Below are 26,501 nucleotides of genomic sequence, written 5' to 3'. Positions count from 1 at the left end.
ACACTGCGACCTATGTCGACTGTTGGAATTTACGTGCGGATAAAACCTAAAGAAGCGTCCAGCGCGGGTCCAGATCGCTGGGAGTTCCATTCTAACTCAGCCGCTCAAGTAAATGCTTCTCAGAACTGCAAGTCCCTTGTGAAGTGAGACCAAGTTGCGACGCTCGGACGACCCATAACCCAGAAACTTTCATAGGTCTGATTCAACTATGATGAACACCCATATGAAGTAGATAAATACAGAGGCGGAAGGGTACAACACACAATCCGACAACCTTCTGGAACACTTTAGGAAGAAAATCGACCGAAACTGTCTCGATATTAAATCGAATCAGGCAACCGTCGGATCCTTCTAGAGCGTCATTGCCACACAACGGACGAGCGACTAAGTTTCTGGCAAGTATCCAAGACAGGATGCGTAATGTCGACAAAGTGATTGCGGCGACATGCCTCGCGGATGAACTGGTATTGTTTACAAGCTAACGGGTCACACATATATCAACAGTACCTAGAGAAGATAAACGTGCATACGACTGTTCTAAGGAGAAAGATCCTCAAATACACAGTACATTCCGCGGAAAAAATAAGAAAACAGACTACTCCACCTGGCCAGTTACCATGAGTAGCGCCCACGAGGTGTTTGAAAATAAGAGGTTGCCATATTTACACCAGAAGTATTGCACAGACTGACTTGTCTGATAGAAGGGTGTAGCACCAAAGCTGAGGGCGTGGTTGAAGCCAAATCTCAATCTAAGACCCGTGCGGGTTGTACTAAAAGGCATGAAATGACCAGAAATACATACAGAATGTAGTTTCTTCTTAAACATAAACGTGGGTAGCAGAGGAAAGCAGGACCGGTTAACATAACAGAAAACTCGAACCCCCCGTTACCCATGGCGGGGCCCACGTAATTCTCTTTTATCTGATTAGGAATGCTGCAAGACATGGCAGCAAAATGAAACCCATGATTTCCGTACTGTAAGTTTCTATGAAGTTATCTATGTGTGAGGGTGATACAGACACTTTAAATGTTTGTGTTAGGCTAGTAGTCGATGTCCTCCGTTTTTACTGCTCTATACATCAGAATATTCGAATAGACTGATGTAGTTGTGCAGCAGTCAAAACCGGTGTTACTGTTCGGGAAAACGACGACGACCAATCCCAAAGTCCTCCTTTAACAGCAGACTACTTCTGATCGCTATTCGAGCTTTTAGGATAAACCGATGACCGTAAAACGGACACCATAAGCTTGGCCTGATTGGGCGATGTGAAAAAGGATGGAACAAGGAAACGGCCAATAGGGAAGCATCCATCAGCTGTCTACTGTCATGGGCACATCTTCACTGTCTACTAAAGACTAACACCTCAATCCGCCGGCGCCAGTATTCACCTGTTTTTGTCGATGCCTGTCCGTCTTCATCCACTATGTGTGTGCTCATCGCGTCCGCCGATCCTAACCTTCTTGTGGGGCATTTGGATGAGCATGTTGACTCCACAGTAGATATATTAAATAAAAATGTCCGACGCTTCTATCAGCGAGGGTGACGTTTACCAAGGAACAAATGACTGACACTAGAGCATTACCAATGTCGCTCACCAGAGACTGGTCAACAAACCGTCATATGTGCTGTTATTGGTGTGGGAAGTGTGTCCTGCTGCTTGTGCGCGGGTGTTACACTATGTGAATGCTTCACACATGATCCTTGGACTGAGCTGATGTATCACGTGGTTGAATCGACTTCGTATGGTGAAGTAGGACGGAATGAATGGTAGATAACTGCGTTTTCAAATGTCTAGGCTTGGGCAAACCGTAAAAGCTTCAGTCCAGGCCAGAATGCTGAAGCCGAACGACGTCCTCAACGATTTTCGTAAGTCTTACTCTGTGACGGTCAACTGTAACGCGGTTGAAAAAGCTATAGCTGCGGTAAAGGCGACTTCTATTCGTGTGATTCTGCCCTGTTGTGGACAGACACCGGTGCAAAAGCACGACAGACAAACTTCTTCAGTTCCCCCAAGATAAGGACGACTAACTTCTGTCGACACGAACCGAATAACACGGATAGATCTTACGCGCAGTCCACGGATACTAGTCTTCTAGGAAAAAATGAACGGACTGCAATTAGGCTACGTGGGTGAAGTTACATCATCCGGAGAGGCTGGTTCGTTTTTGCGGACCCGTCCTCCTGGGGAAGACCCTAAGCGCAAGAGAAACCCTTATTGGACCACTAAAAGTTAGATATTCATATCGTTCTTCTTCAAAGTGATTTCTTAGGAGAAAATTGATGAAACTTTATGATGTAGAAGAAACTATTCTCTGACAAAGGGACATTTTAGCCTTTTCCTTACCGTGGCCGTTTCCAAGAGGTTGAACTGTAAATACCATTGTCATCCCCGCCAAGATCTTTTGCATCACAGCGAAGAAATGAGAAATCCTCAAAATTTCACTCGCATTTAGTGCTACACACCAAGGGGAGGTGCTTTAATACTCTATTCGACTTAAAGTCATATCACATCAAACAGCATCGGGACCATTTGGCCTCACGCTCTGAGGTATTTCAGTGACTGAGGACCGGCTTTGCTGAACCAGAAAGTAAGTGGACATCGTGGGTTGACTGGATGGTAGGTAGAAAGGTGAAATGTATGCCTCATTCCTCTGTTCATTTGTGGCCCCATTTAGTACAGCCTGTGGCTTGTGCTTCATCTCCAGCATTCAGTCAACTCGCATGGTTGGCCACATTTCCCACTAGCCCACGGGACAGGGGAGTTCGTTTGCCTATCGATGGAAAAAATGTAGGCGACCAAGGGTGAAATTCTAATAAGAGGGTAATCTATCCACGAAGGTAAACATATTAGGCATGTAGAGGGTTCAGAGGATACTACTTGTTTAGATGATACATGTAAGAGGAGCGATGAGTTGAACACAGCATAAAGTTAAGTGTAAGGACGAAGGATTATGAAAACTCTATGCCATGTGCTTTGGGTAAGTCGGCGACTTACTCGCTTTTAGGCCTCATATATTTTTGAAATTACGCCCCATTACAATCAAGACGGGGAACCATCTGATTTCGCATAAGAAAGGTTGCGCAAAACACAAACGTATGGGAAGAAGTGTCTCACCTTAATGAAAGGCTGGACCCATCCCGCGATTCGCTCTCGAGGGACGACCTCCGTCGACCTAGGAGGAGATAGGTGGCCATAATGTCATCAAACGTTCCCTGTCGCAGAGATTTGACGATTTCGTCACGACTGAATCCCATATTGACCATTATTTCAATCCTTACAGGATCAGTGTAATCTGGTTCCGGCTCAACATACGGAGCCAAGACGTTTTCTTCATAACCAGTGTTGATCCATCGATCTTTCATAACAGACTGCACAAAAGACAGTGCCGAAGATGTACCAAAACAACGAAAAAATATCGTAAGTTCCTGAACATTTGGTGTAATCAAAAGAGGGAAACAGTCTATATTCAAATAGATGGTCCTCAGTGACCTTTGCCTGGCGTTTAATGGAGTTTGGAGAAAAATGGAGCTGAAGCAAAATAACGTGTCCACAGCGAGCATTATTAAAACTAGAACCATGTTGCAAAAATCACAAAAAAGTTCACTGTCTTCGAAGCCCAAAACCTAGCAGGTGGGTGTCTTAACACAGTGAAACAAATGTATAAAAATGAACAGTTAGTGACTGCTTAACGGGCGGAAAATTCTCTGCACACACACACACACACACAATCGCCCACACTAAAATCAACCATTGCCATATGACTGGGTTTCGTCAAATACTCACGACCTCCTAATCCGACGGACATGGGTTGTATATTGACGATTGTATTAAGGAGTGGTCCGGTCACGTACATAGCGGCGTTTTGTTGTCGCTATCGATCTGTTTCTGTTCGTACGGTCATGCACCTTATGAGTCATATATTACCGATAAAAACAATCGACTGTGCTTTGGAGGCCCGTCAATCGGCAACGACGAGAATACCTTGCTCTCACATTTCATACAATATGAGCGTTGTGCTATACAGAACATTAGGTAATTTTGTTTAACCTTGTTATCCCCCATTTTATTGGTCTGGTCAAAAAGAGTAAAACTCGCCGACAGTCCAGCACTGATGGCTTCCTGTTTCACACCCATAATGAAGATATTGCAAACTTCGATCAAGCTTTCCCAATTAAACGCTGGGTCGAAATAGCTTCAAGTCCGGATGAATCAATCATTTTTAGACGGAGCTGGTTTAAGATAGAAATCGTCTCCTGCACGCCATCAGAAGTGTCGTCCTGCCGGTTACGTCATGTGTCTTCGTACGACTAGGTCTGTAGCGTCTAGGTGCATGATATGAATTACGGCCACGTGATAGACACTTCACGGCCAGACCGACCGTTTAACCCAATAAACCATGTAAAATGAACCGCCACATGTTTCACGGCAAGGATGTCATCGATTCAGCTGCTATTTTAGGAGGGAATTTTAGCACAACCAAGATAGCTAGGTCCGAAAATGAAACGAATGTAGGAACCATGATATGGTGTCGTTGCAACCAGCTGTTAGCATCAATAGGCAACCACACTGTCCGTGATCGACCTCATCAATGCCACTTAATGTGAACGAAAGCTTCATGTGGTTTAGCTTTCAGGAAACCGCCAAATCCTCAAAAAACATTATCTACATCACATAAAGGATGTATTCCAACATTGACGAATGCAGGACAAATCTGTAGGTCTGAACTTCATACGAACACTGAACCCTTTAGAGTGGGCTGTTGTAGAAAACGCTTGAACAGTGCAGCCTACACCAACAGCGAGCTTTAGAGATAAATAGAACGCCTACTTTTTCACGGACTAAAACATATTTGGCAGATATGAAGTGGCAAAAAAGGTGAGAAAACCTAAAGGAAAACAAAACAGCGCAGTGAAATCCAATGCCATTCCCACTGATGGAGCCCGCCTAAAATAAGCCAACAACCATAGGACAGATAAACGAGGATGCGAAGTGGGTTATCCGATCATGATAAGTCAATGCACTGCATTATTAAGTCAATCGTTTGGAGTTCATCGTGTGCGAAACTCAGATGATAAGGGCGGTCAGCAAAAAAAAAACGGAAAAGAATCAGCCAATTACATAAACAAATCAAAATGGATTCAACACTCACTTCAAGGCTGTGCCGTTTTGCTGGATTGAGGACCAACATTTTTTTGAGGAGACATTCACAATCCGTGGACATATAAAAAGGAATGCGATATTTGCCCCGAAGAACACGTTCGCGCAACTCGCGTAGATTCTGTCCATCGAACGGTAAAGAACCGCTGACCAAGGTGTACAAAATGACACCTAGTGACCAAACATCCACTTCTGGACCATCATACTTCTTTCCCTGAATTAAACGGGAAACATCCATTGTGAATGGGGAAATGATGTAAAAGTCGGGAAAAATCACGTGCAACGACCTTACCCGATTTCCTCCAGATTTAGATACGGGACAGTCAGCTGATCTCACTCACATTTACGAAAACCAAAAAAAGTGAAAGATACAAATTTCGTGTAATCCTGACGTCAGTTGTCATCCAGTGATGGAGATCGCCAGCGTATTTTTGTCCGGACAGGTTTCGCACACAAAAACCTACTTGGTGTTTTGAACGGGAATGCAGTTTAGACATAATTACAAAATGTTAGAATGGGCCCAGCGGACCATAGTTTTGCTTTCCATTGGGCTGATGTTCGGAACCTGCAATACAGTTACTGTGAGCGCCACCGTCGCCGACATTGAGCGCAATGTGGGATGCTGGTGTTTAGCTGTCGCATGACCAAGTTAATTTAATCAGAAGGACCAAAAGGGAAACGATGAAGAGCTCCAGTCTCAGTCTAACACACAATTGAGGCAGCTGCACCTCCAAGCATTCTGTCAGATCACCTGAAGAGAAAGTGATACGGGTTATCAATCAGCAACAGTGGACACCCCCCAATGTAGTATCCCCAATCAAGCGTAAAGGGTTGCGCGAAGTCCTAGTCAAATCCACACTAACTCGGTTTTCTGAAATCCTTTTCATCCCCTTCAGTCAATATATACCTTGCTCGCCTTCACCGGGAAAGCCTAAGCTCAGGAAAAGGGGACTGTAACAGCGTCGATGAGACTTGCTGCAACGCCTTGCGAGGTTTCACCAGATCACCAAAGGATGTTTTGCAGTCATTTTCCAAGTGCACTGAAAACGGTTTTAACTTGTTTCGACAACCCTCTCATCGTCACTCGATGTGACACTGAGGTCTACTAAGGGATGAAAACTTGCCGCGTGCGTGCAACATCGTGCATCTCCTTACTGAACACGAGTCGCTAGTTCAGTCACCCAGTAGATGCACTTCGGGGACACACAAGTACGCTGCACTCATCGCTTACAGCTGACTGTTTCACGTCTGTATCAGGTTAGCGGAATACAGGAGCTTACCTTTCTTGTGATCAGGGTATGATCAGAGAGTTGGTACAAACTGAGTGGCTGATCGGGAAACATGTGTGAAGCTTGACATCGAAAGCCAACAGTCAAACAACCGCAAAAGCGAAACGTTGCCTAGCAATAAATCCACAGATTGTTTACCAAACCCCTCTGAAACTCACCTAGTATAGTTTGGCGAACACCAAGTTAGCATCCGAGGAGTCGGTTTGTAGGCGTGCCAATGACGATTATCTGCCTCACCTCCCCAAATCATCGGCAAACGAAACTGTGGCACCTATAACTGCACGGCAAGTTTACGGCTTTTACAGCTGATGATGATGAAGACCGGTTAACTGACCAAGACGGATGGGGGGCCTCCGTCAGGCAGTAAAAGAGAGCGGACGATTCAACTTCATTGACTCATCCGAACTGAAAAATGTGACCTCGCGCGTTTTGACCCTTTGTTGAGGGATGAAGCTAAGCAAAATATATGCATGCCGCAGTGAAGCGACAACATGCATGCAACACTTGCACATAGTGTTTTACGTTTAGATTCACACAGGGGCCGACAGGCACTTACAAGGGGTGGAAACATGCGGTGCATCAAGAAGACTCGCACCTCAACTTTTTAAATCAGTTGTCTGAGAATTTGAGGGATTTGGCGAATAAAACGCCTTTGAGGAGTGTAAAATTTGGTGCACGGTATGGAAACGGTCTAACGCAGCATTATAACCACAATTATCTGATCGTGGCTTCTGTAGTTGCACAGGAACTGTGGAGCTGTGTGACACACGACCGTACGTCATGGCAGAACAGTTTGAAGTTCATGCTCAGCTTTGGTGCAGTTCGCTTGCGTGGATATGGACAAATGTTCTTCAGCGTAGATCTCTGTATACGTTGGACACTACGAGAGAAAATTAGTTGATAACTATTTTCTTCACTGAGCCCCCCTGAGCATGAGTTCGCCAAAAGAAACAAAATTCAGAGATTCCTGTTCACTGGGAACAACTTTGGGATCAACCAAATTCCTTTAGCAATTCTATCTGTTAAACTAGTTAGTTATTTTCGACCAGAAATGAGTTTGAGAAGTTCCCACCAGTTTAATTTCAGTTATTTATTCATGTGCTATATTGTTTGTTTGTATTACCGTCCTCTAAGCTGACACTCCCAAAGCGACTACACGTGAACATTCGCACAGCATGCGATACTGAATGCTGCTGTTATGTCGTAACTCCATTCGGGTTGTTCAACTTCATATTTACCGAACAAATCTTTGTGAACTACTTGTTGATTCCTCGAGGCACCTGACATTCATCCAGAAGACAAGGTATTACCGACAGGGCAAGACGAAAGTCGTCAATTAGAAAACTTCATTAGCATCCTACATCACAAAATACCACGACCATCAAAGAGGGTTGTGTGTTATGTCATCGACTAAGACAAGTCAAACCAAACCACGAAGCCTTCATTAATTTGCTTATGATAGCAAGTGTTTAGAGTAGTAGCCTACTAATAAATCCGAGTTAATGAAAAGGTCTCTCTGTCTCTTTTGGACTAAATCAACCATTCGGAGAACGAAAAATTCAAGCCGCCGGAAGCATCTATGCGACGGGGGAGGGGGGGGGCTCAAAAAGGGGGATGTCTTACCATTTAATAAACTACACAAATGAGCACGAAGCCACAGAGGAAAGCGCAGCGTTAGTATACCATACCCCATTGTTGTATTTTTTTCAAACTTTAATCCACGACAATTACATCTGCGTCCTAACGTATATGGCTAAAAAGTAGACTGGAAATGCTAAAGTTTATTTAATAAAACTGTCAGCAACCCAGCTAGGTGCTGACTTTATTTATAGAAACGCAACTTTACTTCGGTAAGTGAAGAACAGAACTGCTTTTTGGTCGAACCTAGAAACGTGAGGGCCGAAAAATGAACACTACATTTGCAGTTACGTCATCAGGTGAAATTAGAAATCGTTCGAAATGCCGGGACTATCGACCGAGTAATAAACATCGCTTCTTCAGAACTAATGACCCGTACTGGCTAATCGAGTGTTATTAATAAATGAGCAAAAATAAGTGAACGTAACCTCCGCAGTGATAGCAACAAGTCTAAAAATGATCGCCAGGAATAATCAATCCTGATAGGTTGATGTTCTGACCTTTTGGAACCGTTGGACTTCAGAATACCAGTAGGAAAAACAAATAAAGAAAAGATAACCAGTCGCAACTTCACAAGCCGTAATCATTGTTTGGCGGGGTACTAATCAACCTGAATGATTCACTTGCCTCGATTAAAGCCAGAATTTTTCTCGGGTTATCTGAGCATTCCGGTGGGTGCTACGATGAAGCAATGTGAATGACTTTGTGCGGACGTATGTTGCGTATATGGTCAGGGCCATGCGTCGGGATCACAAAAAACGCATTTTTTGTGATCTTTGTGAGTTGGCTCCTCTTGATAATTTTTGTCATTCTGGGCTCACTGTTTTCCAGGTCAAGTATACACTTTACGCAGGATCCCGATCATGAAAATCTCGGATTGCGTAAGGTTCTTCTGGAAAACTGCACCCTGAAAAGTTAACTGGACCACTGGTTTAGACATTAGCCGTGGTAACAACCAGTTTGGGTTGAGCACCAACACTTCTCAGTGGACCGGCAATCTGTTTTACTAATATGGCATTAAGAACAAACAAAAAGTCGCACCATGTTACGGTTCGACCACTCAGCGAGCAAACAATAAGATATGCGGACTGTGACAATATCCAATCCCCAGCTATGTTGCTTGATCCAGACTCATAGCACGGCGAATAGCAGGAAAACGAAAACCTCGGGAAAAACTTTAATGATCCAAACGACACGCGATCAACAGGCGAATCAACGGAAAAATGACAATGAATATATATATATATAAAGATAGAGTTTTGGGGATATGATATCTCCAACACACCAAAGATTCCTGTATGATTAAATGGGTGTGTTGTTCGGGAGATTCAGAAACCCATCCCCATAAATCTACCGGTCACGATGAAACGGCTATCCGACACACTAGTTTCTTGTGTGGATTATTGAACACCGTGGTTGGTATTTTTTGAGACGTACGACCCAGTTTGAAATTCTGCCCATGGGTCAGTATCGAAAAAAACAAACTTATGAATTTCATCAAAATCATTGAAAGTTCCTCTGTTTTAACTGGATGCTATTGGGAAAGCCTCCAGGGAAACGGCACGGTAACCTAAATAATAATAATGTTCATCAACATTGTCAGCTGTAAGAACCGCGTACTCGTCGTACAGTGGTTGTAGCTGCCGCAGTTTCGTTCACCAATGATTTGGTGGGGGGTAGGTAGCTGCGCATTGTAGGCGGGAGCTGATAAATTGGTGCATAAATCCAGCACTGTCAGTGGGCTGTCAAGTGGGGGGGGGTTGGAAAAGGAGCTATGCATTGAAGGCAATAGCTCTGATGCACGAGCGCCATTGAGGGAGCGACTGGGCCATGCCTGATAATGTCTCTAGCCATTGATGTGGCCCGTCCTGGGGGTCTCTACCCAGGAAGACGGCAGTGACCAGCGCAGCTGAGTTGTGGTGCCCTTTCGGAGCATAGCTGACGCACAACTCCAGGGAGACATCAGAGCTGAGATACCGCCAGGCTGCCCTAACCTAGACAAGAGCAATCGAGAAGCCTGGATTAGTTTCAAACCACGAACCTTATTATCAGTAAGCATGCATCCTGAAGCGTTCCTCCTTAATTTCCCGGGCTTTTGAGAGACACTTTGAAGCAGAATATTCCGTCAATTTTACTTTTCGAAATTTTATCTTAGTGGAGCAGCAAATTATGAGTTGATAGTAGTATTGACCCCATTATGGTGAGATAAATGTTCTTATCCTAACCGTCCCCGACCACACTCTCCAAACAAGGGTTTTCCAGAACGTCCTGCTTTAGCTGTGGTATTTATTAACTACCAGCTCCCAAATATTCATCAAGCCTCTAGAAGGAGCCGCACCGCAGATAAAGATGAAGAATGGACGCTAGTGGGTCCGTTGATATATCAGTCAGAAATGAACACATGCACACACTTATCGGGATTGATGAGTGTAGAGGACTTTCATCAATCCTCCCAGTTCAAATTCGGCAGGGAAGGTATACAAAGAAGGCTAGCGTTCACAGCTGCCAGCAAGCAGAGCAGTCGTCCGGGAGTTTACGAGCACTGTCCTTTCGTTTGGGTTATGTGCACCACTGCTTTTCAGTAGAATTCAGTTCTTCAGTCCTTCAACATCAATCATCCACTGTTTAAACTGCAGTGTTTCCAAATTCTAAGCTCACGAAATCAAGACTATAACACGGGACGAAAGTAACACGGCCAGTGCATTCCTTCGGCAACAACCAAGGCCCGACATATAAAAGTACATGAGTGCAGTTGACACCGTCTAGTTTATAGATCAATCTGGCTTGAAAATAATGCAGCTGGTCCAAAGAAAATTACGACACATGTCTGTAAACGGTCTCTGACTGGCACACAAAGCCCACGCAAATCTACCGTATTCTCGGCCTCACTTAAACCTTGCTCTTCTAAGGATAAGGTGAAGGTCGATCAGTCGGTTGTCCAGTATGTGGGCTAGCAGGTATGTGTGAACCAGAGAAAATTTACCGCACAGCTTGTGAACAGATAAGAAAAAATTGACTAACAGATAGGACTGCAATACCCATCGACGTCATCGAAGTGGATCGATCAGAAGCTGGTTGCGTATGAATGTGAAAAAATTCAAGTGGAATGGGCGTGCTTTGTGAACTACATAGACCGGATTCCGACTTTATCCGAAGGAAACAGAATCATACACAGGGTATTGTGAAAACAAGCGGAAGATCGGAGGACCAATACCAGTGGCAATGTAGGTGCGCAATTCCGTAGAAAGAGCAAACAAAAGTGTCAATACAATCTACCCAGAGACTTGTCCCAATAAATGATTGATGCTAGCGCAGGCTGATGCACGTAAACGACTGGAGAAAGACACGTGACAATCGAATCGACAGTAAAAATGATAGGATAACCGTGTGCGGGATAGGGGTGTATGTCAGTTAATAGCAAGCTATGCAATTGAGAACTACGCCCAGTGGTATGTACAGTCACTTAATTTGATTTGGTACAAACATGATGGAATAACTAAAACGCCTGGGAAAATGCCCACATATTATTCGGCAGTCAACAGATCAGGATGAAATAAAATGCTTGTTCTTTCAACATATGGAGCTTGGCCAGATGGCCCCAGAAAATGATATAGGACACCAATTTCTCATAGGATATTCACCAGACTGGATGAGCCCTTAAAATCAAACGGACGAGCTCGATCTTCTGGTGTTGATTAGAAAGTTATCGATCGACGACAGTCATTGAAAAAGGATCACGGGTAAAACCCAGTGATAATAAAAAACAGGTAGGGTAGAGTAAGACGAACTAGCTAGTGGGAGGGTGAGTTAGGGAGTTTCGATTTTCGAGTCATCATAGCATTGCGAGTCCAACCATAGGTGTTGGGGATGTTGAAGCCTAAACAAACTGGGATGAAAATAGGGTCGAAGTGACTTAGACCCACAGGTGATGTAATGCAGTTGGAAGAACAAACCGAGGCAACCAAAAACAGACGGTGCGTCTATAGGTCATTGATCAGACGATATACTCGAATTTCCCTAGCGCCTACACAAAACACACTGATAAATGGACATATCTCTGGCACTAATTTTAAACGCACCTGAAACAATTCCGGGGCCGCGTAGGGGGGACTGCCACAAAATGTGTCCAATTTGGTACCGGGACTAAACTCATTCGAAAATCCGAAGTCGGCTAATTTGATATTCATATCAGAATCTAGTAAGAGGTTCTCAGCCTTCAAATCACGATGAATTATGCGTTTTTGGTGGCAATACTGGACAGCAGAGACGATCTGCCGGAATTTCGCTCGCGCCTCTTTTTCTTTCATCCGCCCATGAGCCACCAAGTAGTCGAAAACCTCACCTAAATGAGGGGAAAATAGGGACGAAAGCGTGAAACTGGTGCCAACAAAAAGATTACGGTCTAACAAAGACCTCCGACCTGGACTAAATTAAAAACGCCAAAATCGGAAACTGTTGCTTGTTACGAAAAAAAGGTTGCGTGGGATAAGAATCCGAGTGGATACAATATGAAACAACAAAATACGTTGGTAGGACGCAAAAAGCAATCGTCCTTGGGACATCGGTATGGCACGGACAAGCAATCCATAGACTGTCCACAGTGCTGTTTCCCAACATCAAGGACTGTCTTAGACCACACAATGGTTGGATAGTGATGACAAAATATGAACAAACCACCAATAGAAACGCTACAAGGTGCACGGAAAAATCCCCATGTATCTCAAACAAAGCCGCTTATATTTCGAAGGCAAGAGACTGTCAGACGGTGGTGTTAAGGACCAGTTCTGAAAAATGGCATTTCAGCGGTTTATAAGCATAAAAATTTGTTACGAGCATCCTGTTATAAAGAACGCATGATAAATTACGAGTGCAAGAGCACGACATGGAGTTCGAAGTTCATAAACCTCTGAACACTTGCCTATAAAATCTAGATGTAAAAGACCAGATGGCAAGCCATTGGGAGTGATTTATGACAGAATGGGTCGTGGGCCCTTCAGCATCACGGCTCCGTTACGTTGCTTAATACTGTTCGTCCAGCTTAGTTTGTACATTTGAGTACCACAAGACCTATTACTCTTATCAGTATATAATGGCTGAGCATATGTAGCATTCCACGTTCGTTGCGCTGAACAGAGCTCATAATGGAGTAGGCGGTGAGCAGCCAATAAACTGTTTGACGATCAGAGAACTTGTGGGGGGGGGGGAATACTAACAGTGGCTGATATTGGTTGCTAGCCGCAGAACCTCTTGGTCGCATTTTGGGCGCGTACGCGTGTTGCTCTAGACTGCGCTGACGTTTGCTGAGTAAACTGACGAAGGTAGCCTTCTAGAGATTCGTGTGTTGCCTACCATCGGATAAACACATCAAAAGTCCAAGTGAACCACATAAAACCCGTTCAAAAACTCGCGCGAGACATTGAGAAGGGTAAATGACTATGATTAGTCATCGTGACAGCACCTCACCCTCTCCCAAATGGAAATTATATCAGTCGCACACTCAAGCCAAGGAGGTTCTCGGGTGGAATGCGTCGGGCAGCAAATGGTCGAAAGTCCATATCGTCGTCGCATGTATAGTCATCCAACTGGTCGGTGCTTTACCCGAAAAGCTGCAGAAGCCTGGGAAAACAGTAATCAGGACGTTTAAATGCCTTAACTGGACACTCACAGTGTACCCTACCCATCTATAACACAGCGAACAAGGATACAAACCTACAGAGACAATCAGACCTTTTCAGGAAAAACGTCATGTGTTTTAAGTTGCGTCAAGTTTCCAGACAATATTTCAATTACAAAACTAAAAGGTTAAAAAAAGAAAGAGCTACAAGGAATCAGCTGTGTTCATCGACAACAGTAGCATGGTGAACAGCAGTTCTTCGCCATCTGGAACTAACACTTGAGAATAACAAGACCACCAGAGAATCGGAGCACTTTTTCAAAACAAAATTCAAAGATAATTTATCGGTCAAAATCCTTCGACTCCTCACCCATGCTTCTTGCGTGTGCGCTGAATGTTCGACCCGACGACTTTTACCAAACATTGGCTTCACTTGACTATTCTCAGACGCGATCCGACAAAAACCACGGTGATACCTGACGGGGTCATGCACCCCAGACATCGGGGTCATAAAAGATCGTTTAGAAACAATATTGGATCGAGTCTGATTCAACCGAGCCTATCACTAACATACTTCTGGATTAAACTGATTTTACGCCATGGCAGTCATCTCAGTCAATTCGAGTCACCAGTCAAAATAACCACCAAAAACAAGGTATTCATTACTCCAGTCATCGAAGTTCAGTTCAGCTCCGTCGCTAGTTTTGCTAACCGAGAAAAGGGGAAAATATGTATGACCTCTGATGTCTGTTTTTTTCTGCTTTCATTAGTCTACCTATTTGTAGCCGGCCTAACTTGAATATGAATATTCGAAGACAAAATTACCGACCAACCGTCTATGTTGTGCACCAACCTAAATAAACGATTTCATCTCACGATTTTCAGTTTGGAAACGGAGTTAACCAGGCTTCGGTGGTCATGGCTTAACCCTTTTACTTTTCGATCTCCTTGTTTGTCCACTTCCTTTCACATTCTCGATGTTCCGTTGGGGAGGAGAATAAATCAGTCATATGAATTGGATAGTGAAGCTTTCGAAGTGATGCCATCATACAGATGACTGGATAGACAAAATGCAGTCTAATCTTGCCTCAGACAGGGTTACTGAGCCGGTCGATAGCTTGGAAACAGTCGTAATGAGATAAGGGCTAATAGTTGTGAAAACTCCCTAGACGCTCATCTGTTAGATTACATGCCCTCTCTCTAGGAGAAAAATTAACAGCGAACAGTATTCCCCTGAGCGAAGGCGAAACAGTCTAAGCTGAAGGGTTCAAGAATAAGAGCAAACGGACATCGCGAAAATTATCCTCTAAATCGGGAAAATGGACCAGTTGGAGGCAGATGCCGAATCGAGAACAACGGCATCGTCATCATCATCAATGACAGCACTGATGCTTCACTGCCGTACGAACCACGGCAAAGTAACACAACAACAACAACAACAACAACCAGATTAGCCAACTCCGATGTAAAGTACGCGACTGGAAACCAATTCCGTGCACAGACCACGTGCATCGGCACTTGCATGTCACATGAAAATTGATCGGAACAAATGATACATTAGAGCATAAACAAGATGACTGTCAAAATTTAGTCAAAATACAGACGAAATCTGGGTGGCGATTAACCCCTTAAGCACTTGGAAGGACATCTCAGTGCCTCCAAAGCAACAACGGACAAATGTCCATAAAAACATGGATACAACTTTGAGTTTGGAAATAGAGGGAAGATCACAGGAGACATCACGTTCTCTAAACTAAGACCGATTGACTACGGTCCCATATAACTTGGTTCGAGAAAGATGACTACGTGGTGCCGAATCCCCTCCAAAGATCAAAACCTGTATTCCAACACTAAGCACGTATCCAAGCAATCGCATTAGGGCAATATTACTTTCGAAGTAATACTAATCTACAACGCCTTTCCTTCAATACGGATCACCCTCCAGAAGAAACTGATTGTGATTGATCTGATGGAGCTTCTTTCAACAGTTGGCTTCCTCCCTGGAGAGACCCCACTCCAAGAACTAATACTATTGTCCCTGAAGAAGTCACTCAAAAATTTTGACCGAAAATATAATATTTGAGGAACGTTCTCTTTCGGTATCTAGAAATAGGGGGCAAACAAATCAACGCTGTGAGAGTAAATAGAGTACCTTTGCTGAACAGTGAAGACTGTAAACATGACTTTTTAAAAATAAATTTAAGGATTTCCATGAAAGTGCTTAGCCGGACTCCACATCACACCACATCTTAACGATATCTTAGTCAATTTTTTCTCCGGGATATATGGTCATTGGTGGTGAATTTACCAGACGTTCACAACAGTCCGCATACAAATTTCAGGAAAGATAAATTGTCTGAGACAAGCAGCTGGGAGAAAAGTAGAATAAGATATCGCAACTAACCTCCACTAGCATATTCCATGACAAGGTATAGAATCTTCTCATTGTCGATGATCTCAAAAAGTTTCACGATGTTAGGATGGTCCAACAGTTTCATCAACCGAACCTCACGGAACAACTAAACAGAAGCGCAAAGGCGGATGTTGTTAGTGAATCGGGGATATTACCTTTTGTCGGCTTGAAGGGCTCAACTGTGTTTTGTCTATGATTTTTATGGCCACTTCTTTACCAGTAATGACATGACTGGCAAGTTTGACCTTTGCGAAATTACCCTTGCCGATTGTCCGAATAAATTTGTACTTCCCCACGTGAGGCTGATCATCAATACATCGCCACCGTAGAGGGCGGTTCGACTCAGAAATTTCCCCGTTGTGCTGTTGGTCTGATCTAGATGGAGGTCGAGGGGCTACCGGAGCCAGAGCAGCCGTGGCCATAGAAGGTGCGCCACTATTGGCTACAATAAAAAAGAAGCATAATTCGATGGAGGAATCTAACTAATCTAACTAGCGAGGACACCGAAAAAGCAGTGTGGACATGTGAGCATGGAGAGATGAGTCAAAAGTGGGCATTACGCGGCATGAGTATCAGGCAACCGCTTATTAACAAAACAGCTGGTTGGTGATGCAGCAGAGAAGCAAGTATCCTTAATTATGTGCAGTAAATATGTTGGGCCTAATCATTATCAATGTAAGGTAGGGTAGAAGTAAAAATCTAGAAGCCTTCGTAGAGCAAGTGCCTACAGAGTGGGGTCCACCAAGACGTATAAGAGGTCAAAAACATCACGTGCCAACCCACCATTGAAGGAGCTGGAAATATCTCAGTGGCTAAGGCGTGAAGCTGCTGACTGGAAGGTCTGTCCTTCGACCCCAACCCCGGCATCCCGATCACCTCTATCTAGACTCGGGCAACCTGACAGTACCACAGTCAGTATGCTTATTTCGGGTGGTATGGCAGCAGAAGACTGAAAGGATGTTTACAGCTGAAGGATTATCATTATGAAGTGAGGGTATAGCTCCGTAGAGAATGTAACTACCATCACATACTCACTCGCGATCAGGAATGAAGAGCGACCAGATATGAAGAAAAGCATAGGCAATAATTTTGCGACAATAGCAAAGAAAAAGAACCCATTTGAATGAAGGATGAAGAGTGGTACTAAAATGCTCTCAAAGCAGCGGACGACTGCAAGTGATATTGATTTCAACAGGTAGTTGTTGACTTTTGATAAAAGGAAGCAGAGTCAAGGTGGTTGCCAGGAACGGAGTGCGCCGGCTCCTCAGGTTCAGAAAAACTTTTCACTTCATCACGGAAACAATGGAAAACTGGGTGTCCCATGTATGGCATGGTGCTGAGGGACATTAAGAAATCTAGTCACGGCTTACTGGTTGGCCAAAGTTGTGGTGTATATCTGCAAAACAGAACTCACTAACAGTACGACCTCAGTTGACCAGAAAAAAACCAGCACAGCAGCCGACTAGTGTCATTCCGATAATTGCGCATACCTTATTGCGAGCAGCAGCAGCAGCAGCACGAAGCGTTTTTACCATCACATGATGAACTCACTGCGGGACACTGGTAGTGGTTAACAACAGCGAATTGAATCACAATACAAGCAAGCGCGATAGTCAGTAATTTCAAACGGGATCAGAAGTTCCAATACGGTTAAATATGACGTTTGTTGTAACTGGGCCTAACAAGCACAAGCGACAGTCTGTAGGAAAAATTGAATTATGGACCAACTTTACATAGTTATGCATGTGTTCGTTCGTTCATATGAACTAGGTGTTCCGGATACCTGCTCCATTGTTTACGTGGATAGCAAACTTCACCTTATTGACCAAGTTTTCCGTCATCGCCATCATCAGATATAATGTTGCTATCAATGAAAGCACAGCGGCGCCTAAGCACTGAAACAACAACAGTATCAACAGCCACAAATAAATCATACGACTAGGGCATGGTAGGAAGTGGTTTAATCAACAGACACGTCTGCACGTTGATTGCATAGATGAGCTGGCACTAGCTGACCCGAAAATCAAAAGCCGCAATCAATCACGAGAATATAACCTGTAGATCGATCTCCACCTCACCCACAACATGACTACTTGAAATCCTATTAAAGGTTCAGAATACTCCCCAAAAAAAACTCGAAACAACGAACGATGGAATACAAAATAATCTGGCTGATGCCTTCCTAAATAGAGTCTTTATAAGTTACACCTCAGTGGTTACCGATGTATTTTTTTCTCTGTATTCTCAGAGTGCACAAACAAGAAGATAGGGGTTACATCCGTAACAATGAGCCATATGAAATATTGGGGGTTTGGTCGGAGTGGCATGACCCGTAGGATGAGTTGGTACATTTCGACCATGAATCAAATAAACCCTATGCGGTATTTCACACGCTCGCAACAGTCAACATGTTGAGGTGAAGAAAATCACCACGACAGCCCTGTGTTACCAAATAAGGAATGAATCTTGAACATGTCGACTGCTAGCTTGGAACCATGTTGCAAATAAATATCGAAAGACTGCAAATGCACACTTAAAGAGACGCAGAGGTGGTGACGATGGCATTTATCGCGAAACCCTAAGTAACTAATTGCGAGGTTGGCACCTCATCTGTTGGAAGTCCGCCGCATCAATTTGGCAATTACTCACTGTAGTTAATTGCAATCGCCGCCATCATCCAGGAGGGGAACCCTGTTAATCAATATATCTTTCAGTATTTCGATCATTACATTAAATAGCGATATCGAACACCATAAATGTCACCAGGTAGAAAACTCCAGTTCAATCATGCACATTCGGTAAGGTAGTGATGTACACAAAGTAAATCAGTAACTTTGTAGTGAAGCATCCATGTCAACACTGGTGTTTTCTCTGATGAGACTGGTACAGCGGGAGATATAAAAAAATAGTTGTTCAATCGGCGCAATAGGACCCAAGAGTCTGAAAAGAGTAGATCGCAGGTGATGTTGGAAATCTAACGAAATGTTGGAAATCCAAACGAACGAGCATCCGGACCAGAAACAAATTAGCTTCCCCAAGGTCAGGATAATAAGCTTTTTGCTTTTCTGTCTTCGTCTTTCGTTCGACCCGGTTTGTCAGGACTCTATGAGCAGTTTTATGGTTCCCCCGAAACGCCCTTTAGCCGTGAAACGTCAAAATGTGTGGAGGTGCAGATGAAATTTTCGAAGCATTGTTAGAAGACGGTGGTACTTCGTAATGCGGCAAACGTGTTTCCAGACGGGTTTGGGCTTGATATCAACTAGTGAAAGGATTGCTACAACCAATAGGATTCGCTAAAGTTGCCCCCATTATTATCGAACTTTACCATTAATGTCGTCCCAGAGCCCAAGATGAATGTACCGAGGTTTGAACTAAAACAAAAGGAACGACCGTTCCAACCAATGATAAAAAAGTGTCAGAAGTAGTACCTTGCTCCGCTATGCATTCTAAAAATACTTATTCTTACGACAAGGCTTTCTGTTATTTTGTACAATGGTTAATTGATAAGTTAAAAAATTGCGGTTCGCGCACACGGGTAACCGCATAAATAACCTAACTGTGAAGGATGAAGTTGATGCATGCGGTGCAGAGGATACAGCCCCATTCGGACCATAGAATGCACATTTCGCTCAGAACGATGGTGAATTGTCCCGCTTACGGATGTGAGAACTGGCCGCTTCAACCTAAAATCTTTATCGTTAAATGGACTGAGATTTGAAATAGACAGGCAGTGACTCCGTCCTTGTAACATGAACGGAGTCACTTCTACTATGCTCCTATCGAATCTCGGTTAGACGTGCGCCTCAACTGGACTATCTTTTGTTCGTGCAGGGACCGCAAAAACCAACACCAGAATAACGCGATGACACCATATTTCCATTCTACATCAGTACTCGGTGCAGATAATCCAATGTGAAATGGAGGTAGGGTCTCCTCCACCTCCTAGTCGGAAGCACCAACAAATGGTGAATAAAGTGGTGAACGGAAGAACGACACACGCAACCGTTCTAGGCATGGACATACCATCGCCGTTAGCTAGTAAGGAGTCTTACCGGCGAAATCTAAATCCAGGTTTTGTTCCCCAACTAACGACTAGAGCTCGCTATCGATTAAGTCTCAAGCGAAAAAAGCGATTAAACAGAATCAAATGCTCAAAAGACGTGGATTCCCGATACATCACAGCAATTAGATCGCAAACTGTTAGCCAGGTTTCTGGTACCAGCCCAACTTTGGTGTTTCGATTCAACCTATTCAAGCTAGGGCAACTACGGCCAAAAAAGTTCCGAGGCGAAGTCTGTCACGTAAACAATCGGGACGTTAAATAAGCAGGAAATACTCCCGAGATTAGCTGGACTTTAGTTCTTTAGTTAAGGAAATGGTACGAAGTTTACCACAGTGAGGAATCGAATGATTCGAACTACAGCATAGATGTCAGCAATAAGTAGGCAAGATGAAACAACCCAATAGATTTGAGGGTTCAGCTGAGTTCAAGTTCATTTGCTATAAACGATGCGTCAAGGTTACGTTGGTCCCACCTGCTACAGTTTCGATCACCGGAAAGTGGGAAAGTCTCGGATATACAGACAAACATCGGAGGCCATGGTATGATTATTTGGTTCAGAAATTGGGCAGCTACGCCTTGAATGCGAAAGCTACGATGCACTTTTCCCCTCAATGGGGAGGTGTTGAGAATTTCAATATTCTCAAAAACCATTACTTCTCGAGTTATGACGATTTCATTTTCTGAAAATTGAATTTTTAGATTCTGCGCCTTTTCCCGAAAGGACAACGATTTCTTCCTATATGCCAGTGCATTTTGTGCTTTGCTTTTATTGGGGCAGTAAAAAGCTCCCCTTCGAAGGTCCGTTTCTTCGTCTTGCTGCGCTAGGACTGGTTTGCCTTGCGTCAAAGCTGCGAGCGTTCTCAAGTCGCGTATGGTCGTTGATTGTACACGTTCAGATACGTAACACGGTGTATTTCTAGCGGCCTCTCAGCCAGACTAACTGTATAAGGCTGAGCTAGAGAAACCCGTCCAAGTTAATGAATGGAGCTACTCTACTTTAGCAGACATTATGCTGACGGGAAGCGAAGTGATGACCGAGCCGACAGAACGGTATGATCGGAGTCAAGTTTCGTACTCCAGGTATCCACGGACAACTGATAGTCACATGATCCGACTCAATCTACGACTATCTGATGGCTGGTGGCCTCCAAGTAGCTAATGTTGGTGTTTGTGCTGGAAGCTCAAGCTGACCAGGGACAGACGGCGATCGGCACACAGCTGAAGAAGTCGCTACCCCTTATCCGTATGCTGAGTGCGGTTGACAACCAAACTACCAAATCGACCACATAGCTGTACTTCATCCAGGCTTAGTCGTCCAACTTTGGCATTCATATCACCCGCCAGGATGATTGTATCCATTCTTCATGCACAACGAGCTGTCGTATAAGATCCCGATAAAACCCATCCATCTGAAATTCCGAACTGAAGTCCCTTCACGGCGTATTCTGATACCCCAAGTAAGTATCGTTCACTTCACCAACTTACACTGATCATATTTGAACGGTTTCGCTTGTCCTACATGGGAATGACAGCTGCCCAGTGAAGGCATAGCTTTGATCCAAGACAGCCACTGGCAGCGTGACAGCCATTTCTGTCAAGGTCACTAGCCATTGGCTTGTCCCGTCCACCATTCGGGGAGACGACAGTTACCACGGTGACAGAGTCGAATGGTAGAGGCATTTGTGCTTCGTCACGAAGTCATGGACCAAGCATCTCTGGGTCACATCCATCCGACACAAGGCTAGGAGAGATGGGTTCAACGAAACAGACGATCGTCTGGTATAGGTAGTACATGCTGACCTATCGAGGTGTAATGAACTTTCTGGCGTACCTCAGCATTACTGAGGCTCGAAATGGCCTATTTGATAAAGCGCGAATTTACCGATCGGAAGGCCTGGGGTTCGAACCCAACCCCGGCATCCCCGCTGTTTCTGCCTAAGCTTGGGCAACCTGGTAAAAGCTCACCCCCAACGCATCCTTCGGGGGCACAGCAGCTATACACCGAAAGGGTGTCGGAGGCAGTGGTGGTCATACAGAGTCTTTGAATATCCGCACCAAGCGGCCGTGTCTCTAATACGGAACGTGAGACAGATCGGATGGCCACCTGATACACTCTATACTTGGCTGTCACGTTATGGCCACAAAAGCTGGAGGTTAGCAAGCGCTGCTCCCAAGAACTTGGAAGGGATACATCATCACGGAAAGCAGGTGGTGCTTTGCGGCCGCAAGAAGAAACACTCCTTTTCGACGCCCACGAGGAAGATAGTAAATGTCAGAGGTGAGCATACTATGCCGGAAATTAACGAGATATATCTGCCGAGCTACATTTCAAGGTGAAGACTCAGTGCAGCGATCAACGGCTCCCCGGCAGACACAGGAATCAGGAGATCAGCCAACCTGTCAACATAAATAATCCATTTCCATGTCCATTGAAGAAATCGTAGTTATCACAGTTGTTATATCTGCTGATTCGTCAATTTGTTATATCTGCTGCTGACCCGCTCCAGTGCCTAGTGTCGGAGAGAAAAGACTCACAGAAGGGAACACAACAGCTGTATTCCGAACAAGCGAGTGAGTGCGTGCGAGAGCGAGTGCAAAAGTTACAACGGCCCCACGCTAGTTAAAGGGGACTTTCTGACATTGATCCAGGCTGTCTGATAGGCGCTAGTGATCACCCATCAACATCGATCGTGCCTCTGAAAAGCCTGAATGCTGATCACATTCGGTCGTGCTTCTGTGGCGCAGAGAACACTCATCAGGGTTTACTGAATTGATCGAATGATTGACTGGCCTGGATGCTTGCCGGCTTTCCAGTTGAGCTTTTGGTGGAGCAGTAGGTTCCGGGCGTTCAGAAGTTGATTTCAGGAATCTGACCTTCCTGATAACAGTGCTATCAATCGTGCTGTATGTGCCCGAATTCGCGCCGGTTACTATCGCCAGAGGTGTCACAAGAAACGGAACACTGGATATGACATACGAAAGTCTGCCAGGAAAATCAGCTGCGCGTTTTGTTATCCAGAGCGGTGTACATCCACTCGATGTTTTGTCAAATGATTTTGAAATTCTGCCGAGAACTGAATTCCCCATAACGATTTTCGTTCCAGGTGCTTCCATTGAACGCACACATAGATGGGTTGATTACTGATGCAATGTTGACTCGAAGCTGGAGCCATGATCGCGAAGTAAACAGAAGGCATCAGGAGATGCACACTCACTCACCACTACAGCCACTGATGTTCAGTTGTCACTGTGTTTTTGTTGGCCGGGTTTGCACTTTCGTGATATTACGTTATTCATCATTATCAGAAAAGATCGTCCAGCTTTAGCACTCTTTCGGTGCCTAACTGCCATGCCACCCCAAGGTTGGGATACTGCCAGGTTGTCCAAGCCTAGACAGGAGAAGTCGGAAGGCAGAAGCCGGGTTCGAACCACGGACCTTCTGGTCAGAAAATTCCTGCTCTAACCACTTCGGACATCTCGTCTCCAGTATCAGAAAATATTCACCGTAGTAGTTCGCTTTTCCAACTGCGTGATCGATAATCAAACAGCCAGGATACAACAGCTCATTTACATGGACATCCAGAGCCAGAAGAGCTGTCCGAAGCCAAAGCGTCGTGAGGCGGGATACTCGACATGAAGCTGTCACCTTGATGTGCTAACGGACTTACATGTTGCAAACATCCTGCGGGCTATTAATGTTGCAACATAGCTCCTCAAGGTTCAACCATACCAGGAAGGTTAAAGGGGAGCGGGTAGACCTAGAGCAGTTAGACCTGTACTACGAGTAACCAATTTACGAGGCGGTCTTGGGATAACGTTGCACTGTCGCCGGCTATGTGGATGTGAAGGCTCCGCAGGCATCTGCTGTGCACGGCGTCACCAAGAATAGGACCACTCTCGTGTGTGTGTGATCCAGGTGAAATGATGCGCGGACAATATGGTGTGGGCGTTGCATTCGGTCTTAGATCCGAACGCGCTTTTTTACATTGGATTCTAACCTAATGTTACTCGGCATAAAAACTGGTGCCCCAAAGGACAACAGTTTTGGTGCTCAGAAAGATATTTTCTATCGAAACTTATCTGTGCTAATTCACTGAACAAAAAGCACCGACAATGTCATCCTTATAAACAAAAGAAATGCATGAAATAAAGTCTTGGTATTCGATTACGGGTCAGAATTAGCTGCATATACAACGAAGACTGACTCCTCCGGTTGTGCGCTGACCATCGACTATTTCTGGCCACCATGGATTATCGACGATGGCTAACATAAAGTCAGTTGAATCACGTGGCTATCAATCGCCGGGCCGAAATTCACGACTGTCGCTTTTTCTAAGAAAGAAAACTTGATTCTGATCAAACCAGAGTGCGAACTCGCCTGGCACTTTGCCTTCCTTCGGGCTCTCGCAAGGTGGTGTATCAATCCATGCTTCTCAGGGAACTACCACAGTTCAGGGAAACGAACCTGACCTAGCTCAGCTACTCTCAGCATCAGGTTAACAATTCTGGTAACAAGCACGTGGATCACCATCAGTGTTGACACTGATGCTTCACTGCCGTGCAACCATAGGGTTAGTCTAATTATACTTAAAGCCCCAGAGTAGGAAGAAGAGGAAAAGAGTGGGTGAGCGAGGGGACCTAGTGCTGGTCTATGTCAAGCATTCTGAAGTGCGTACACCTCCAAGCAACCAATCAATCTGGAAGGGAACTGACAGCACGAACGCCACTGACATCGATTAGCCGCTATTTCTTGCAACGTCTCCAAGTAAGCACGGAGACCACATCCTGGAAGTCATACACCACCAACAAAACCCAAAGTCCTCTTGGTCTCTTTCAGGCCCTTCTACTAAGTCATCAGTTGTCCACCTCGCGGCTTGCGCCATTCTGAAAGAGGCATGGAAAATAGCACTCGTCTCGGTAGACGGTGTTTCGGCATGCATAGCGCATCACTGAGTCATCGGAGTCAGTGGTGCTGGATGTTTTTTCCGATTGAAGCACCTGCCGCACAACCCAACACCGGCTTTTTAATCAGCACAATACTTTCACATGGACGCCATCCAAAACCGGTCAGGTTTCTGAGACATCGGTGGTTAAAAACCTGGATACGCCTCACATCACCCGTCCGCAGAGGCTGTGTCTTGCACCCATACAACAACACTGCCCTTACTGTAGTGTGGTACACACGACCCTTAAGATTTAATGAGGTGAGCTTTTGACGCCACAGGTGATGCGAATTAGCGCATTTTGCGTACACCCGAAAAGCGCAATGAAAAGCAGTAGCGTAGAAGTACATGGCCGGAGTTAACGCTGGTGTTTCAGAAGGAGCGGCAGGTGGTAATCGACCCTGGCCACCGATAATTGACGGCGATGTGGTCTTCTTTGGATTCGGCACTGGTTTGTTGGTGGGCACTACGTTGCCAAGCGATTTCCGCTGTTCCTGAAATTCGTGCTGCAGAGAAACAGTCTGTGACCGACACATATCGGAAGTAAGCGGACTCCGTTGTCCGTGCGTCTCGTGTCCAAACCAAGACGATCACCCAATCGGGCCTCAGCAGCGCTTAGTCTGCCAACCTGGGCATTCATATCACCAGCAACCACAACGATATCTGAGCTTTTAGCCTGCTGTAGAAGGGCACCTGGAGCGTCATAGAAACTGTCCTTGGCAGATTCAGAGCTAGTCAGTTGGGGCGTAAGCAGACACAATAAACAAGGTGCGACGAACCCCACAACCCCCCACACATGGAGCGAAGCATTCATAGAATGGGGGACATCAAGTCATTTCTATCTTCAGGAAGTGTACTTGAAGAACGACGTGACATCGGCCTGGTAGCTGTGGCATCCAGAACGATGTCTAGTCCCATGCTTCGAAAGTTAACAAAACACACACAAGGAAGATCAGTGAAAATCAAAATAAAAAACCGTTCAGCTGTAACGCCTTTCCGGTGGTTAGCTCCCATGCCACCCGAAGTGAGCACAAGGGCTGCGGTACTGGCAGGTTGCCCAAGCCCGTGAAAACGAAACTGAGCTGTTTCGTAAAAAAGACGCATGGATCGCATATTCACCCTGTGACCGAATCTGGAACAGCCGTCACGAAGAGACTGGACCTTACCGTGGTGTGACGGTTTGCGCACCTCAGCGATCCATTGAGCTATACTGGAGAGTGTCCCGCGGCACTCACAGAGTCTCTCATACCAGGTTGGTCAATGGTTAGAGGTCTGACGAACACAGTCTCCTGGCCCTCCAGGTTGGGGGTTGGAACATGTGGCGACTTGTTCCGTAGAAATGGATTTGCATTCGCATTTCCCGCCAAACACCGCTGCCTTGC

The 26,501-nt window shown here is 45.0% G+C and overlaps 2 protein-coding genes across 2 annotated transcripts in view; one reads left to right on the top strand and one right to left on the bottom strand.

The window, feature by feature from the left end:
• Positions 1 to 26,501, bottom strand: part of T265_02129 (hypothetical protein) — a gene marked incomplete at both ends in the record, with an annotated part of 66,048 nt that overhangs the window by 23,493 nt on the left and 16,054 nt on the right. The window contains 6 exons of the mRNA XM_009166303.1: positions 3,117 to 3,370; positions 5,152 to 5,373; positions 12,166 to 12,428; positions 16,105 to 16,219; positions 16,269 to 16,555; positions 25,361 to 25,625. Of these exons, the coding sequence (XP_009164567.1) occupies positions 3,117 to 3,370; positions 5,152 to 5,373; positions 12,166 to 12,428; positions 16,105 to 16,219; positions 16,269 to 16,555; positions 25,361 to 25,625 (1,406 nt within the window). The remainder of the gene's footprint in view (positions 1 to 3,116; positions 3,371 to 5,151; positions 5,374 to 12,165; positions 12,429 to 16,104; positions 16,220 to 16,268; positions 16,556 to 25,360; positions 25,626 to 26,501) is intronic.
• Positions 20,031 to 20,438, top strand: T265_02128 (hypothetical protein; the record flags this gene model as incomplete). Its single annotated transcript, XM_009166302.1, has 1 exon — positions 20,031 to 20,438. One exon carries the CDS (start codon positions 20,031 to 20,033, stop codon positions 20,436 to 20,438), a length of 408 nt encoding a protein of 135 aa, XP_009164566.1.

Source organism: Opisthorchis viverrini (assembly GCF_000715545.1).
Source record: "Opisthorchis viverrini unplaced genomic scaffold opera_v5_25, whole genome shotgun sequence".
Taxonomy (NCBI): Eukaryota; Metazoa; Platyhelminthes; class Trematoda; order Opisthorchiida; family Opisthorchiidae; genus Opisthorchis; species Opisthorchis viverrini.
The sequence above is the reverse complement of the archived record's forward strand: the minus strand, read 5'-3'. Positions and strand labels throughout refer to the sequence as shown.